This window comes from Vitis vinifera, chromosome 14, assembly GCF_030704535.1.
Source record: "Vitis vinifera cultivar Pinot Noir 40024 chromosome 14, ASM3070453v1".
NCBI classification, from domain to species: domain Eukaryota; kingdom Viridiplantae; phylum Streptophyta; class Magnoliopsida; order Vitales; family Vitaceae; genus Vitis; species Vitis vinifera.
The window spans coordinates 25,035,337-25,053,180 of NC_081818.1; the positions used below are offsets into that span (position 1 = coordinate 25,035,337).

Genomic DNA, 17,844 nt, shown 5'->3' on the forward strand with positions numbered 1-17,844 from the left:
AATATATTTTATTCTATACATTTGGTGTACAAATAGGATTATTCGCTTTATTTCCTATGTTATCCTCACCACGTCGGCATATGTTTGTCACATTGTTGTATTAAACTTATCAATCATTAGTTTAAAATTATTAATAAAATTCAAGATGTTGAGTCATAACCTAACCTCTTAAATGGGAAAAAAAAATACAATTATTTATTTTAAAGAGACTAATCGGGGTTAAATTGACGATTATATTAAATAGAAAAATAATGACTTATTTAATTAAAAGGATTATTAAAAATCTAATTTTAAAAATTTAAAATTTTTTTTTTAAATTTTATTTTAATAAAAATATCTTTATTATTTTATTATAAAAATAATTTTTTTTTTTAAAATATACGGTAAATATTTAAAATAGTAAATAATATTTATATAAAAAATGTGTTACTTTTTAAATAAAAATATAAAAATAATAATAAATTTACTATAAGTATTTCTCCCCTTCTAACTAATTGTTTAAAAAAGAATTATTCTTAGAAAAAATACTTCTTGAAGTAATTTTTACTTCTACCCTTCTAGTTTTTACCAATTTTAATGGTCCAGCAGCCCTCCTGCCGCGTGGATACGCGTGGATATTTCATGTAGACTGAGCGATGATCCGAGTCTTCTTTGGTATACTTTCTTCAAACAAAGAAAATTAAAGGAAAACTGAGCAGATTTTCCTCTCAACTCAGAATGTGCTTACTCCACCTATGAACCCACGCCTACAGTAGGTCAATCAGAGGAAATTGGGTCCATTACGGAAGTGGGCTCCAGAAATTTCTGACGCACGACATCACACCCTCGGACGATGGTAGAATCTCTTGGCGGCAGGTGATGCGATTGATCAGGCTTCCAAGCACCAGGTCGTACCTTCTTCGTCATCCAGTGAGTTAAGACTCGCCAGGTGTCAAATTTGGCATAGTTTCAGTTGAGATGGTGTCCAAAACTTCTCATTGATATTATCCATTTTTGACCTTTGTTTCCTAATTTTTGCAACATGTGCGGACATTGAAGTCTGCTTATCAAGCACCAATCAACGGCAACTTTCCATTCGTACAAGCTCGAAGGAGTAAGAAAGTGAGTCGCAAAGTTACAACAAGAGAAAGGAAAATGCGATAGGTATAACCGAGGCCAGGCGTGAACCACGTTGAGTTGTTAGATTCGTATTGGCCTGGAACATCGAGTGCAGGCTGCAGTGTCCTTGGCATCCTAGCTACCAACAAATATCTGTAAGGCGGTTCTTTCTTCTTATACTATAATTAGGTTCTATTATTTCTCATTTCTGTGCTTAATTTTCAAGTTCTGCTGGAGCGCCACACTTCTGGTGGACCCGTTGAGGAGACATTGCCCCATGGCGGCCACAGGAGCATGCTTCATCGCCGGCGGTTTCTTGCCGATGTTCGGCCGGGACATGAAGTCAATTGCAGGAGGGTTGAGGACGAATTTTTCGGTTTCGATTCGGCCGTCTGCTGTGTTCACCGAACAAACACCAGCGCCCGGAGTAACAGAAAGAGGGAGATTCAAGAAGATGAGTGAAGCCGATATGATCTCGAAGCATTTTGATAACTCGGACGTGGCGAAATTGGAACAGCGGAGTTTGAAGGATTACTTTGAGCAGTCGAAGGATTTGATCAGGTCAGACGGTGGACCGCCTCGCTGGTTTTCGCCTTTGGAATGCGGATCTCGGTTGGATAGCTCTCCCTTGCTTCTCTTTTTGCCAGGTTTTTGTCTTATTTGCTCTTTTTTTTTTTTACCTCGGGAAATTTTTTTGTTCAAAGTATTTTATACGAAACAGAGTTCTTTTTTTCTCTGTCCTTTGACTAGGATATCAAAGAGAGGCCACTACCTTCAATAACTGTATGTGATTAATAGGATAAACGGGTAAGAACGGATTTGGGGAAATTTTTTTAAATACGGGTCAAGTACGGGCAGATTCGAGTATTGCCTGAACTTCTCATTCTGGAGTGGATCAACAGAAAAACTGAGCGCTGGAAGTTTCTTATTTCGCTTTTTCAATCTGTATATTGCTTAGAACCCATGTTTAATATTTTTGAAATTTGCAGGAATTGATGGTGTTGGACTTGGACTTATTTTGCATCATCAAAGGCTTGGAAAGTAAGCATTCACTCAAACTTAATTGCCCCTTATTAGTTAAACCCGTGGAGAATATGCTTGTACTTGTCTGTCTTTGAAAAAGCTAGATGATGAGATAGAATTGTTTCCTATCATAGGCCATGTTTGGTATAATTATTAAATTGCCTAATTTATGATTGTTTTCTTGAATGGAGGCTTTTTGATATATGGTGCTTGCATATTCCTGTTGAGGATCGAACAACGTTTACAGGTTCCTTTCTCCCTTTCACTCAGTTTCTCATTTATTTCTCTCCACCCATATAAACTAGATATAGTCTGTATATTTTAGTTATTTGCTGCTACTTCACCTTGTCTCTGTGGCTCTGGTTCCCTAAACTGTCATCACAAAATGGATTAAGGAGAAACTCAATGCAGAATAACAGTAACTTCTTTTAGTCTCCTGAGAATAAAATGAAGCAGAAATTATCTGTTTTTTTTTTGAAGTTATTTTAATATAGATTAAGAAGAGAAACTGATATGCAGATGACATGACAACACGGGACTGAAAGGCTTAATGAGAAAACTAAAAAACCCCAAATTGCTACAATCACAAATAATGATTACTTGATAACTAAATAATTTATCAACTTTCTGCAAATAGAGCTTGTTTTTATCATTGAGTATTATTGGATGAATAAGATGCATTTCTTTGTAGTGTAATCTTTTCTAAATTTCCATGGTTCAGAATTGGTGAAGCTGGTTGAAAGAACAGTTAGGTCAGAGAATTACCGTTCACCAAATAAACCCATATACCTAGTCGGAGAATCTCTCGGAGGATGCCTTGCTCTGGCTGTTGCAGCCCGTAATCCTGACATCGATCTTGCACTGATTTTGGCCAACCCAGGTGAGAAGCTCCTCTCCTATGAATGATGTTGATGGGAGCTTAGAGATTAGCTGATTTTTTATGCCTATAATCCTTTGGAATTCCTGGCAAACTTAAAACAATATCTAGAAGCGTTCATTAAGCAGTAAGGTGAGCAAATTAGGACATGAGGCAAGCTGTCTGTAACTGAGATCTGTCAAGGCTTAGATTTGGACACCACCACACAATTAGGATGAATGTTTGGCAATACTTTCCATGATATATATATCTGCTTAAAGTAATTTATTGAGTACAATGGATAAGAAGTTTTGATGCTATACATAGTTCCTAACTTATGTTGTTTTGGCAGCTACATCTTTCAGCAAGTCACCACTGCAATCTCTAATGCCTCTATTGAGTCTCATGCCTGACAAGCTTAATTTTAGCCTTCCTTTTATACTTAGCTTAATAACAGGTTTGCTTTCCTTCTTCCTTGTACTTTTGGTATACTGGCTTGGCAGTTGCTTGAAACATCTATTTGTTTCCATTTGGAGTTCAGGACACATCAAGCCTTCTTGCCAGTCCAGAACTCGCCAACTGTCGATCCTTATCGAATGAGCATCTAAAATATTTACACTGCAAATAGAAGAACATGAATTTGAAAAAAAATTCCATTTGCTTCTAATAAAAATTGCTATTAGGAATGGATTTTAGTAGCTGTCTCTTCATTATTCCCAAAATTATTAGTGAAAACCTGCAGTTCTTAAAAATTAAATACCTATATTATATTATACCAATTGATGCCAGCAACTGTACTAAATATAAATTTAGGTGATCCTTTGAGGATGGCGATTGCGAATGCAGAGAAAGGACTTCCTCTGCAACAAAGAGTTGGAGAGCTACCACAGGGTCTTGTTGCACTGCCATCTTATCTCTCTGTAAGATTCTGACTTCAAAACATAATTAGACCATCAGAACTATTTTACTTTGGTTTAATGGATAAAAGAATGTCTATAAGAGATGTCTTCCTCTATGTTTGTCAATATGTAAAGGACATTGTTATAGGCATACTTTTTGATGTTTCACATCTACATGCTTTATACGTGCCAAAGAGGTTTCCTGATGCAGGACGGGAAAGTAAAATGCAATGAGAGTAGTAGTGTAACTGGAAAAACTCTAGGAATCGCTCCTAGAAACCTTTAGGTTTCTCACCCAAGTGTTCTTTGTATCACGCAAAGAAAATAGTGGTTGTTGGAAACTTTATCATTCACTCATTGATTTCTTTTCAAAAGACAGATCAACTACTATATAGAACTTTTCTGGGGATTTCGTGGGAATTAGTCTCATAGTAGTAATGCAACTTGAAAATAACAAAAACTAGGATTAACTACTACTCGACCACATTAAAAACTCTTGGAAAATGTTAATATTAATGACTAAAATAGTAACTTATAGAATTGACTAGGCCCATAATTTGATTTCTTGGAAGTACTTCTAGGCCAATTCCATATTGAATTATACAAGATCACAACTAACCCATTATCATTCAGAAAATTCCAAATTAAAGCTTAGGTCTTGGTACCCATTCCTTTTCACCTTTGGTAAACTTTTAAAGGTGGTTGCCTGTTATCTCTATCAACCCATCATCTCCCCCACCCCCTCATCCCCTGGGCCTTAGGAAAACTCAACATTGAAGAGTTAAAGGCATGAAACATAAAGGTCATTATTCAAGTGTTAGAATTTTCCATCTGTGATCCATGTGCAATTTGAAATTGACCTCCCTCCTCTAGTTGAAACAATTTGGTGATCAATAACATCTTCAATTTCCTCCTTTAATCGAGGAGCTGATGGTAAGCGAGCATTTGGGCCATCATTAGTTGTAGTATCTTCAGGATTAGAATATAGAGTGAGGTCCTTGATGTTGAAAATATTACTAATGCCCATATTTTCCAACAAATCAAGAACATAAGCATTAGAGCTAATTTTTTTGAGCACTTTATACGGACCAACATTCTTTAAGTGAAGTTTCTTGTTTGCACATTTAGGATATCATTCAAGCCTAATCCTTACGATAATCATATCTCCTTCATTGAAATCATCAAACTTTCTTTTCAAATTAGCATGTGCCTTGTAATTTTCATTGTTGAGAGCAATCTTCCTTCAAACATCATCGTGTATATGATGTATATGTTTACTAAAAGCATTAACTTCACCACTTGGTCGTGCCTCCATTGGTTATGAAACTAAATCAATAGATTTCCTAGGCAGCAACCAGTGATGATCTCACCTGTAGATTTGTTTATTGAACTATTGTATGCAAACTTGGCAATCGGAGGAATTTGTTTTAATTAGTGACATGTTCTCCAACTAGGTAGCAAAGTAGATCATCCAAACTTTAGTTCAATACTTTTGTTTAGCAATCAATTTGAGGGTGAAAAGTAGGAGAAAATTTCAGCTTTATGTTCAGCATCTTTTATGAACTTCTCCAAAAATAACTCATAAACTTTGCATCTCGATTAGAAACGATAGTCTTGGGCAAACCATGAAGCCCAACAATTTCTTTGAAGAAGAGTTTAGCAACATGGACAACATCCAAAGTCTTTGAACATGGGATAAAATGCCCCATTTCAAATAAATGGTCTACCATGACAAATATGAAGTCATGTCCCCTGAAAGTTTTTGACAAACCAAGGACAAAATCCATGCTTGGGTCTTGCCATGGCTTATGTGGCACTGAGAGTGGCATGTACAGTCCTGTATTTTTCTTCATTTCCTTTGATTGGCATGTGCAACATTTAAAAACGAATTATTTGCTTCTTTTTTTAAAACTTAGCCAATAAAAACGATCTTCTATCATTGCAATCATTTTATATCTTCCAAAATGACCGGTTGGCCCTCCAGAATGTAGTTCCCATATCACGTTCTCTCAAAATGATGTGTTAAGTAAGCAAAGGCCTGTCCCTTTGAGGAGGTATCCATCATGTAGTGAAAATTTAGGATATGCTTCTAAGTTCCCTACTACTAGGGCTTGCAAAAATGATAATTTTGCTCCAAAAAATCAATCCTACAACTTGTATAGCCATAGAAGAAAGAATATACACCACTCGAAAGAGAATCAGTTGTCTTGTTCTCAATACTTGATTTATGCTTAATAAAGAAGGTGTATTCTTGTAAGAAGGGAACCTATTTCCCATGTTAATGGTTAAGCTTCTTTTGAGAATTGACATACTTGAGAGCTTCATGATCAGAATATTTCGTGTTTCGACATTGCTTAGCTGAATGTGGAGGCTATCAAGCTAATCCACCATCTGAATTAATATCTCATCACATTGGCTATCAATTAATTTTCCTAAAACTCCTTCTAGACCGTGTAGTCATGATCTCAACCTCAGTCTTATACCAAAATTGATGTAGGATAGAAAAGTTAAATGCAATGAGAGTAGTGGTGTAATTGAAAGAACTCCAAGAATTGCTCTTAGAAACCTTTAGGCTTCACACCCTAGTGCTCTTTGTATCATACAAAGAAAATAGTGGCCACTAGAAATTTATCATTCAGTCATTGATTTTTTTTTTTCAAAAGACATCAATTACTATATAGAACTTCTCTAGGGACTTACAATTCCTTGGAACTAGTCTCATAGTAGTAATGTAACGTGAAAATAACAAAAACTTGAACTGACTGATAGATCACATTAAGCATTCTTCGAAAATTGCAATATTAATTACTGAAAATAGTAATTATGGCCATTGACTAGGCCCATAATTCAATTTCTGGAAAGTGCTCATAGGCTGAAACCATATAGAATTATATAAAATCTTAGATAAGCCCATTATCATCCAAAGAATGTCAAATTAAAGCTTGAGTCTTGGTGTTCATTCCTTTGCGCCTTTTGTAAACTTTTAAAGGTGGCTGCCACTTGTCTCCATCATTTCTCCATTAAAGTTTTTCTCAATTTGCAAGTGATCGTATTCTCTATTGTCCAAAATACTAAGCCTTGTATGTAGCGATTCTGACCAAGAAAAACCAGAGAAAGAGTCACTTCGGATTTTGTAATACTCCAAGTATCATCCTTAAAGACTAGCCTACGGAATTTGTCAAAATAGGCCTAAATGATTGCATTAATCAAATTCTTTAAATTGAAAATATTTGAAAATCTATTTGAATACAAAAGGATTTGCTAAATAAATCTAAATTAAAAATGCAAGATTATATTGATTTTTGATTGAAATGTTCAAGAATAGGGTTCCCACAATCCAACTTCAGGCTTAGGACTTTAGGCGAAACAAGAGTATTTATTTGTATAAATCTAGTAATATTCAAAAAGTGGGCTAAATGAGATCAACTTAAATAACTTAGTGTTGCATCTGTCTCCTTAATGTAACATTTTATTTTACTTTAAATTACCTATTAGATGAATGGAATTGAAATCTTGGTTTGGGTATAGGATTTGTAGGCCTTTACCACTATGTGATGACAATGGTTAAACCTTAGATAACTAGAGATCAAGAATTACCAAGAATCCCTAGTATCAAAGAATGGACAATTGTACCACCCCCTAATTCAAACCAATCTTGAGAGTATCTCGATTATCATTAATTATGTTTTTAACCAATCATTCATTCTGATATTGAGTTCAATTTCTCATTGTTTCCTTACAAGCCTTAACCATAGGTTTTTATGCTTTACACCCTAAGAAAACTCTTTAACCTCTCATGGGTGTGTTTTCACAAGCACAATCCATTAAAGAAAGATAAAGAACCATTCTTGAAACTTAAAAAAAACAAAAAAAAACAACATATTAATTAATAATAATGGAAAAAATAACAAACTGAGATTTTGACTTATAGTCTTCTTTTTTCCAATCTAAAAATAATCTCGAACTCCCTTGAAAACCTAAAAATTGAGTTTATATAGTTTCCACCAAAAAACTTGACACATGTCATGTTCTTATTGGCCACTTCTTTTAAAATAATTACCTAAAATGATTAAAAAAAATAAAATTATGATTTCTAATCATATGGTGCGCACTTAGGGCAGTGGAGTGCCCAAGATGCAATTCCGAATTAGAAGAGGCAAAACATCAATGTGGCAGTGTGCGATTTCAAAATTGGGGTCATTTTGGAATGAATTTTGAATTCATAAGTTGAATTTCAAAATAATTTCGAAATGGTTCTTCAACTCTGCGTAATTGTCTTCAAATGGTCATAACTTCTTCGTTTTAGCTTCAATTTGCACACCGCTTGAAGCATTGGACTTTTGACTTCCCAAGCTTCGAGACAATATATAACATGCCCAAAAAATGACATCAGGAATTGCTCGAAATTTCACCTCAAAGTCAGGGTACATATTGTGGCCTGATTTTAAGTTCCAAATTTCCATGTGAACATGATTGTATTTGCTTCAAACCTCCTTCATTTTGGTTGTATGCCCTCTATCTCACTTCATTACATTCCTTACTAGTATTTCATGCCCAAGACTCACTCATTTCAACCTTTCTTGGACTCTCAATGGTTCACAAGTCCCGAGTCTTTTAGTTATGGATGCTATTTCCTTGGTTGATAATAACTTTTGCACTTACTATTTTTTTTTCATCCCTTAAATCTAGAATTAAGCTCAAAATAGAAATTAGATCCATAACTAGGGTCTTAACATCAATTTGAGTTAAGTTGGGTGATTTAAGCTTTTTATATTGCATAAATCATATCACATATGTGCTATTGAAGCTCATATTTTGGCTCAAATCAGCAAACCTTTATCATTATAGAAATAATATATTATTAATATGTTTCTACAACATTCAAACTATATTAGCCACGTATTTAGAGGAGTTTTTGTTCCATGTAGCCATAAAAAGGAAAAAAAAATACCTATAAAAAAAACTCTATATGTGATTATAGTGTAGAAGCAAATTCCTGAAATCAAGCTTCATCAACTCAATCAGAGACCACCTAATGGTTGAATTCATGTACTGTATAATGGTTAATTATGTTGGTCAACTATAATTAATCCCTTATAGTTTAGGCTATCATTTTGTAAAGTTTTGTAAGTAATTTTGTACATCCTATATTTATATGGACATTCATTGTAAATGAATATAGAAGAATTCTCATCAATTCAGATCTCTAACATGCATGACTTTTGTAGTAGTTACCTATTATTTTCATGTTCATTTTTCTTATATTGTGTTGTCAATTTTGTGAAAAAGAATTGATGGTTAAATTCACAGGTTTTGTTTGGTATTTTACCTAGAGAAACCCTTCTTTGGAAGCTAAAGATGCTTCGCTCAGCTTCTGCATTTGCCAATTCACGTCTCCATGCTGTTAAAGCTGAAATATTGATACTTTCCAGGTCCCTACTCTTTGTCTCAATTGCATTTGAATGATTACTTATATTGGAAAATTTGATATCGGGAAACCTCTAGGTTTGTTGAACTGACTCAATTACTTAGTAGAAAAAATAAAATTGGAATGGAATTTGCAGGAGTCTGTTTTGTGTTTTTCACATTGGTTTCATAGATATGTTTTAAAGCAAGAGTCAAATGCTTATATCTAACAGTCTTCTAAAGGTTTTTCCTAACTTGAACCTCTTGACACCTTTGTTCTCGAGTTGAAGTGGATGATTCCATTGAACAGTGAATACTAAGTAATTCTAGTTCGATTCAACTATATAGTAATAATAACAATAACAATAACAACAACAATAATAATAATAAATGTCATCTCTGGTACTCTTGGGTTTAACTCAACAGATAAAAAGAATTGAATGAAAAGGCCTATAGGCTTTACCATGTAAACTAGAGAAACACCAAATCAAAACAAAAGGAAAAAAAATGGGATAAGAGAGACAAAATCTATGTAGTGAACAAACAATCTTTATTATTGAACATCTTATAAATAAGACTTCTTCAACTCCCCCTTATTGCAATGGTATCTTTTTGGTATGGATTAGGGGGGAGTACTCCTATTCCAATAAGGGAAATCACCTATAATTAGATGTTTTAGTTCTTGTTTCTATTAAGCTTATAGATAGAGACCGAATAAGTTACCAACCTAGTCTAATTTAAATAGTATTATATAATTAGAAAACTAAACCTAAACTATTTGGTGACTTTTCTACTAGGAAGAACATTGACAGTTCACAAAAAGACTTAACTCCCATAACAGTTAAGCTTATTGATGAGGGATACACATCCCACCACTCAAAAATCTTACCTTGAAGAGCTTGCAAAAAGATACTTTATCAACTTTCTTTTATTGGAACTTTGTGTGTGATTGTGTGTCTATTTGGAGGAGTGAGGAAGGAAAATTTTGAAAACTTTGGTGTTGAAACTCCCATTCCTATCAAGATAAGGATCAATAGGAAGAAGCTTTAAAATGTTAGATGTGTGAATTAAATTAAAAGACGTCATCTTGTCTTAAATTCAAAGTTTGAACTACCTTAATCGATAATTCAATTTATAAACATTATTTAGAGTTCAATTTATTATGCTTTAACCTTTATACTTTAATATATTGTTTGTCATGGATATACTTATACCACTTTTCATGATTAAGTTTCTGGTTTCTTTCTAGTATGATGAAGTTGATTAGTGTTTATTTTTTTAGTGGAAAGGATAAGTTATTATCGAGTCAAGAAGAATGTGAGAGGCTTTGTCATGCACTACCCAATTGTGAGATTCGCAGGTTTACCGATAGTGGTCATTTTCTCTTCCTGGTATAATGATCTCTCCTTTCCCCCTTCTCTCTCTCTCTCTCTCACTTACACACAGACACACACATATATGATTAAAGAAGCTCTAATAGATATATTTTCTTGCAGTATTTTCTAAATACCAAATGGGGATTGCAAAAGAGAACATAACCATTGTATATTAATTAAAAAGGCTACCCCAATTAACATTGAAGAAAAAACATTTTTGGTTGTTTTAGCACAAATTTTACAATGTTATCTTGTTAATATGAGACAAACTAGGCAAGTCCTATAGAGCATATTCTAGAAACAAAAATAAAAAATAAATAGAACTTCATTTAAAAAGGAAATGACTAAAAAGTAATCATTAAGTCCTAGAAATGGACAAAAAAATTATCATACATTTTGAATATTCATCCAATTGAGGTGGTTTTTGAAACAACATTTTGTCCTACTCCACATTCAATTGATTCATGAATTCATAACATAGCTTTTATTGATGCTCATTGGCACAAAACCAATGGCAGTGTGCAATTGGTAGCAATAACCTAGCATAACCATCACTTCAGAGTTGTTGGCTCCAAGGTTGAGCACTTTTTCTCCAACTACTAGATGTTATTGTCATGATTCCCTGTCCATTTACTGCATTTGTTCCCTTGATGTTTGGTCATGGTAAGAATTGGGTGAGATTTCTATCATAGTTTGTGTCAAATTGACTATTCTGCATATATTTAATGTGAAAGGAAAGAGAACCTTGTGAAACTCCATTAGTAGTATGGAGGAAGTTGTTTTTGTGATCTCATCCTTGCATTCAATATTTTAGTATTCTACTTAGAGATGTATTAGTTAAACGCACTTGGTTTCCACAAATTGGATGATGATCTTTGACTCTAATAATACAATAACTGAAGGAAATATCTGACAATTTGAATATCTTTCTTAACTCCTGCGATTTTTCAAAAAAATATCCTTTTATGTTCTTCATTAGCAAATCTAAAATCTCTTACTCTAAGGTACTAGATAGAGAATTTTCTTAAGACAATGTTCCTTTCCTAAGATGTAAATAAATAGAATTAAAACACTCCAAATTTAACCTAAATACATTTATGTAAATAGTATTTGTTGGTTTTATTAGGTTCTAGAAAATTAATTGTATCTTAAAATTTTATGGCTTATGCTAATCTTCTCTATTCCTTTTGAGTCCAAGTATTTGGATTTATTTGGACTTAGTTCGACTATGCATTATGAAATAGTAGGTATAGATTTGTTATTATGTGATCTTAATATTGTTTACATCAATAAAAATGGTTTTTCGTAGGCCCTAAACTATATGGTTTTGAAGTTTGAAGGTGTGAATTGTTTTACTTGAATTGTTACCTTACAAGTTATATTGATATAAATAAATAGTAGCTTTGGTAATATGTTACAGGAAGATGGTGTTGATTTGGTAACTATCATCAAAGGTGTTAGTTTTTATCGTCGTGCAAAATACCTTGACTATATTTTGGATTACATACCACCAACTCCATCAGAATTTAAAAATGTAGCTGAACCAATTAGGTAAGTGGCATTTTGTTACTTTTGAAAAACTCAAGCACATGTTATAAAATAATAATAACAATGTTGAATTCATAATACCCAACTAATGACACATTGTGTTATATGTAATGGGTATTGAGCATTCTACTTGATTATTAGATATTGGGAGACGACAAAAAATGTAGACTTCAGAGAAGAAGATAATGAATTTCACTTTCCATAGAGTTTTCTTCTCATACATTCAAAGAGAGAGATAGTGCATGAGTAAATGTGCATGCTCATAGAACACAAAACACTATTAAATCAAGAAATTATATTATACCAGAGTGGAAAAAAAAGAGTCAAATATGGTTTTGCAAACCATTCTCATTAGAGTTTTTGTATTTAATTACATTATACTGGAATTATACCAATTTAATCTCTTTGTCTTGAAATTATGACAATCCTAGATGGTTTAATAGCATAACTTGCCCCGTTATGCTCTCAACTTTGGAGGATGGGAAGATTGTGAAAGGACTAGCAGGAATTCCTTCTGAAGGGCCAACTTTGTTTGTTGGCTATCATATGTTGCTTGGAATTGAAACGATTCCCCTAGTGTTACAATTTATGGATGAAAGAAATATTCTTTTAAGAGGGATAGCACATCCAATGTTGTTTAAGAGGTCAAGTGGTGGAAGTTTACCTGACTTATCAAGGTTTGACACAATTAGACTTGTGGGTGCAGTTCCGGTCTCAGGCACTAACTTTTATAAACTCATGTCTTCCAAGTCTCATGCCCTATTGTATCCGGGAGGTGTGCGAGAGGCTGTACATCGAAAGGTAATGTTTTATTGGTTACATTTAACATTGATCTCATAGACTACTGTCCATAAAACACGATTTCTTCTTTTGGTTCCTACAACTGAGATTCATGTAAACACTTGCAAAATATGTGTGCATGTATATTTCATAGCCATGAAGTAGACATGTCGGGGTCACAATTTTAAAATACCTTTTGCAATACTCAATTGTTCATATTGTTTAGGGTGAGGAATACAAGTTGTTTTGGCCAGAACAATCTGAGTTTGTCCGAATTGCGGCTAGGTTTGGAGCCAAAATTATACCCTTTGGAGTTGTTGGAGAAGATGATTTTGGTCAGGTAAACTTGATTACTATAATGTCCTTCAATCATAGCTTCTTTATTGATTATTAGTTCTCCTACCAGTTGCCATGCAAGTAAGTTCGCATGCATGCTAACACATACAGACACTCGTATATAAGCACATGTATCCTCATGAAGAATTATCATTTATGTTGTTTATTGAATTTAGTTTAAATATTTCTTAATTTGGACACTCTTTTGTTCCAAATTTTAGAAAAAAAATTTCCCTAAAAATGAATTTGTCTCATGTCCCGATAAACATGGTGTATTATAATCTAGTTTTGTTAGGATATATAACAAAACAGGACCTATATGCTTGTATGGGAATATTTTACAATATTCATCATATAAAAGAACATTTTTACCATGGTCAAAGTGACATAACTGTTTGGTTAACACTCATCATATGAAAGCGTATATCTAATTGGTTAACACTTAACACTCCCACTTCACTTCTACTTGCAACCTCATCTTCCTTGCATATGAGATCAATAAACTTTAATACGCGGGCATAAAAAAAAGATCATTCAACCTATATAAAGCTCCACAATTGCAAATGACATTTCTCACCATAAAGATTGCTAACTCCTTTTTTTCCATAAATAACGAGGATGACAAAAAGAAATCTTTCTAAAAGATATTCTCCTTTACAAGCCTTTAACCATAGTAACAAACCAAAGGTCAATATCTAGTTCATCCTAAGTTTAGATGAACAACAGAGCTACCATAAGTAGGTTAAGATATATTTTGAGTCTTAACTTTCTAAGTTTTGTGAGCCCCCCTATGCAACCCTAATTTTAATGTCCATTAACATGATCTGGTGTTTCCCAAGTTTAGATGAACAATAAGTTTGCTACAAGCATGTAATGACTAAAAAATAAATTCCACATGGCAATAAAGGCCGCATAGGAAAGAAAGATACTCCAAAAACCATCCAAAGATATACACTAGCATGACTAGACTCCATAGTGGATGCTCACATGAAAACCTCAACACCCATCTTTAGCATTCTCCCCATTGTACCCAAGCTTTAGATCTCTATTCACCACCTTGATGTCCAAGTTTCCAAGGGGTCTCTACCCACCATATATGGATCATCATCATTGATCATATGGGTATATTGGAGTCAAAGTCCATCTCATACAATACAATTACATGACAAAAACACAAAAAGTTAAAGCATTCAAAAAGGACAAAGAAACATCACATCTCTTTGCTCCTAAGGCCTCCTAGCCAACTTTTATATATCCATAGTAGAAGAACCATCATTACCACTCATAAAACATATAGTGTATCACTCATCCTTAAGCAATGTGAATCAAAGCCAAAGACTACAACTTCCCATAAAAGGGTCCTATTATAGTATTGAATCGGTACATACTAAATATGACCAATCAAATTATGTCACATGTTCATATGGTACCTTAATCCAATGTCTTAGATATCACCATAACCCTGAGGGGTAGCTCAGTTGGTCCGGTCTTGGGTTTGCTCCCTAATGGTCACCAGTTCGAGTCCCCTCAGGGCCACTGGAGGTTTACCCGGTCGTTAACTTCAAGGCCCCGTGGTATTAGTCGAGGTGCGCGTAAGCTGGCCCGAACATCCACGGTTATCAAAAAAAAAAATGTCTTAGATATCACCATGTACTTTCAATGGCCTAAAAAATTGCATGTTTGGTAGGTGTAGGTTTGGCATCATGGAATTTTCCCTAACAAAATAACAAAAATAAAATGACATCCCTAAATTGATTGTATTAAGTATCGCATCCCCCGATGTCATGGTTGAGCTAACTATACTATCAACCTAAGAGACAAGTGTAATGGTCGACAAGCTAACAAAGATTATTAATGTGAAATCACATTCTTTGTTCCATTCCATTGCATCCACTTCTTTCCATTCTAGTCCTTGGGTTGCAATATCCATAATCTGCCATTTGCTTTTATTACCTCAATCAAAATAGCTCCACAATCCCTTTTAATTTCCCATATTTTCAATTTGCTTCCCTCTCCAATCAACCTCAACCTGTATCTTCCACCTCAGCTGCCTTCTTGACATGTCATTGGCCTTTTTTCCACATCAACAATAATCTTGCCAAATTCCTAATTGTTAAAATGAGTTGAAATAAAACACATAATTATTTCCCATCCCCTAACATTAAAATGAAAAGCAAACCAAATGGAATGTTGAACGATAATTGAAAAACCTTATTAAAGGAAATGTTTACATAATTGTGAAAGATTTCAATTCTTTTTTCTCTTTCAGTTGGTATTAAAAAATTAGGAAACAAGAGAAACAAATATGTGAAGACACTTGAGATAAATTTGGAGGTAAGTTGTATATTATTAAATGAGAATACATTACAAATGTACATAGTATATTGAAAGTAGTGGCAAAGCCATATGCTGGCAAGGGAGATATGTGCCGCCTTTATTAGAATACTTATGTTGAGGTTGACAGTTGTTGGTTTAGGAAGCCCAAAATAGACAAAAGCAATCACAGATGGAGGTGAACTGGATGTGTACATTGAATATTAGTGTTATATTATTGAGAATCAGTAAACATGAGTTGAAAGCTATGAGGAGTAGAGACAAAAGCCAAAATGACATGGAAGACCTCATGCTTTCATCAAAGATGTATCTCTGTTCAATTTGGATAAAAAAATTGGGTTTGGGTTGATGACAGAGGTGGTTAGTAGGGTGCAGTTTTTATCCTTGTTTTTTCCCTCTACAGACCAGGGGCTTGCTAAGAATTTTTTGTCAATTATTACAAATCTTAGCTGGTTTTAAATTTAGTGTTTGGTATGTTTGTACAAATCTGTCTCTTTAGTTTTTTCCATGTCTACTGATTATGAATTTTTTAATTCCCAAAGTATTTGTGTAGGAATTTTGTGTCTTAGTTCCATTCTTATGGTATTCCCTGAAAAGATTCTAGTTTATAGAGATTTCTTGCTTACCTATACCCCTTTTGCACAAAATGCCATGTATATTCATCACTGGATTTGGATTCATTTCTGATCATCAATAATTGGTTGCATCTTCATTATTTACAGGTAGTCATTGATTACAATGATTTAATGATGATTCCCTATTTTAGGGATCAGATAGAGGAGAACACGAAGAAAGCTGTGAAATTAAGGTATTATAAGTTTCTCTTGATGGTTTTTTTAACCTATGGAGAATTTTCTCATCTTCTTTTGGCATTAAGTTCTAGAATCTGAGTTTTCAATTGGCAGTGTTTTCACATAATTAGTACTCTTCTTACATACACTTGGAAGATTATCTAGAACTTGCTAATTGTCTCTTGAGTAAAGAAGATTATCTAGAACTTACTAATTGTCTTTTGAATAAATCATGTCTCTCCACTATCCTCAAAGTCATTTAAAGGGAGTATTTATTATATGGCTGGAATTTGTCCACACCCAGACAAAAGTTCCAAACAGAAAGAAGCAATGGTTTTTGGAACCCAAAAAAAGGAGGGAGGGGTGGTGGGGAGTGTGGAGGTATACATCAAATACAATAATGGTGAAAATTCTTTTCTACAAAACAATGAAAAATAAGAATATTGAAATTGAAAATAAATGAAAAGTAGATATCCTTGCAACCTTACTTGTTAAATATAAAAAGATTTATACTGAGCTTTAGTCAAAATTATCAAGAATGAAAAATATTCAAATTGATGGGGCATAGATATATTTCTTTACATCTTTGTAATTTGTCTTTCTCATTTCTTTCCTGGTATCTTTGTTTGAATTCCATCATAATCTTGTGATGATAGGACTGGTAGTAGTGGTGAGGTTGCAAACCAGGATTTGCACACGCCAGGAATTCTACCAAAATTGCCAGGTCGTTTTTATTACTTGTTCGGGAAGCCAATTGAGACAGAAGGTATGTTTATCCAATGAATATCTATCAAGTTGCTTGAAATGCTTCCGATCTCCCTTAAAACATGCATACAAATAAAAGGATTTAAGTTGCAAGGAACCTAAACATTGGGCTAAGGTTTGCCTCTGCTTGAATAACACTTCCTAGGGAATTTCTGTCTTTAATTTTTTTTTTTTTCCAATTCTTAGTGTACCCTGAATGACAAGAATCTCCATTTTGTGGTGAAGGGAGGAAGCAGGAACTAAGAGAAAAGGAAAAGGCTCATGAATTGTATTTACATGTCAAATCTGAGGTTGAGAGTTGCCTTGCTTATTTAAAGGAGAAAAGGGAGAGTGATCCATATAGGAACATACTGCCCCGGTTATTTTACCAGGCTACACATGGATTTACATCTGATGTTCCTACATTTGAGCTTTGATTATTCCTTGTGCTGTAAGTGAGACAAATCTGTTTAAATCAAGGTATGTTTTCCCCCCAAGGTGGAGTTAGCCTCATTGCAGGCTGTACACTGAAGGCTTGTTGTTAGGTGTTAGCCCACTGTATGCCCCTAAACCTTCCAAAAGAATGAATAGAAGTATACATTTATACCAGACAATGGACTACTAAAATAATATGATGTGTTGAGGGATAAAAC

General features: G+C 34.0%; 1 protein-coding gene across 4 annotated transcripts; it reads left to right on the forward strand.

The window, feature by feature from the left end:
* Positions 1 to 661: 661 nt before the first annotated feature.
* On the forward strand, positions 662 to 17,843 carry LOC100251524 (phytyl ester synthase 2, chloroplastic). Of its 4 annotated transcripts, none has more exons than XM_010662401.3 (16): positions 662 to 928; positions 1,039 to 1,253; positions 1,325 to 1,745; positions 2,088 to 2,139; positions 2,313 to 2,368; positions 2,843 to 3,001; positions 3,330 to 3,434; positions 3,791 to 3,897; positions 9,187 to 9,308; positions 10,565 to 10,673; positions 12,079 to 12,209; positions 12,638 to 13,007; positions 13,213 to 13,326; positions 16,379 to 16,464; positions 17,104 to 17,213; positions 17,438 to 17,843. In XM_010662401.3, exons 3-16 carry the CDS (start codon positions 1,376 to 1,378, stop codon positions 17,626 to 17,628), a joined length of 2,082 nt encoding a protein of 693 aa, XP_010660703.1. In that variant the 5' UTR covers positions 662 to 928; positions 1,039 to 1,253; positions 1,325 to 1,375; the 3' UTR covers positions 17,629 to 17,843. The 4 variants fall into 4 exon arrangements, with proteins under 4 accessions (XP_010660703.1, XP_059598551.1, XP_010660704.1 ...); XM_010662402.3 differs by having other exon boundaries at positions 689 to 909; positions 17,399 to 17,601; XM_002274094.5 differs by having other exon boundaries at positions 691 to 909.
* Position 17,844: the final 1 nt, after the last annotated feature.

Coding starts and splice junctions, on each gene's coding strand:
- LOC100251524 (XM_010662401.3), top strand. CDS start 1,376: ATGGCGGCCACAGGAGCATGCTTCATCGCCGGCGGTTTCTTGCCGATG. Junction 2,369..2,842: donor GGATCGAACAACGTTTACAG/GTTCCTTTCTCC, acceptor TCCATGGTTCAG/AATTGGTGAAGCTGGTTGAA. Junction 17,214..17,437: donor GAAGCCAATTGAGACAGAAG/GTATGTTTATCC, acceptor TTTGTGGTGAAG/GGAGGAAGCAGGAACTAAGA.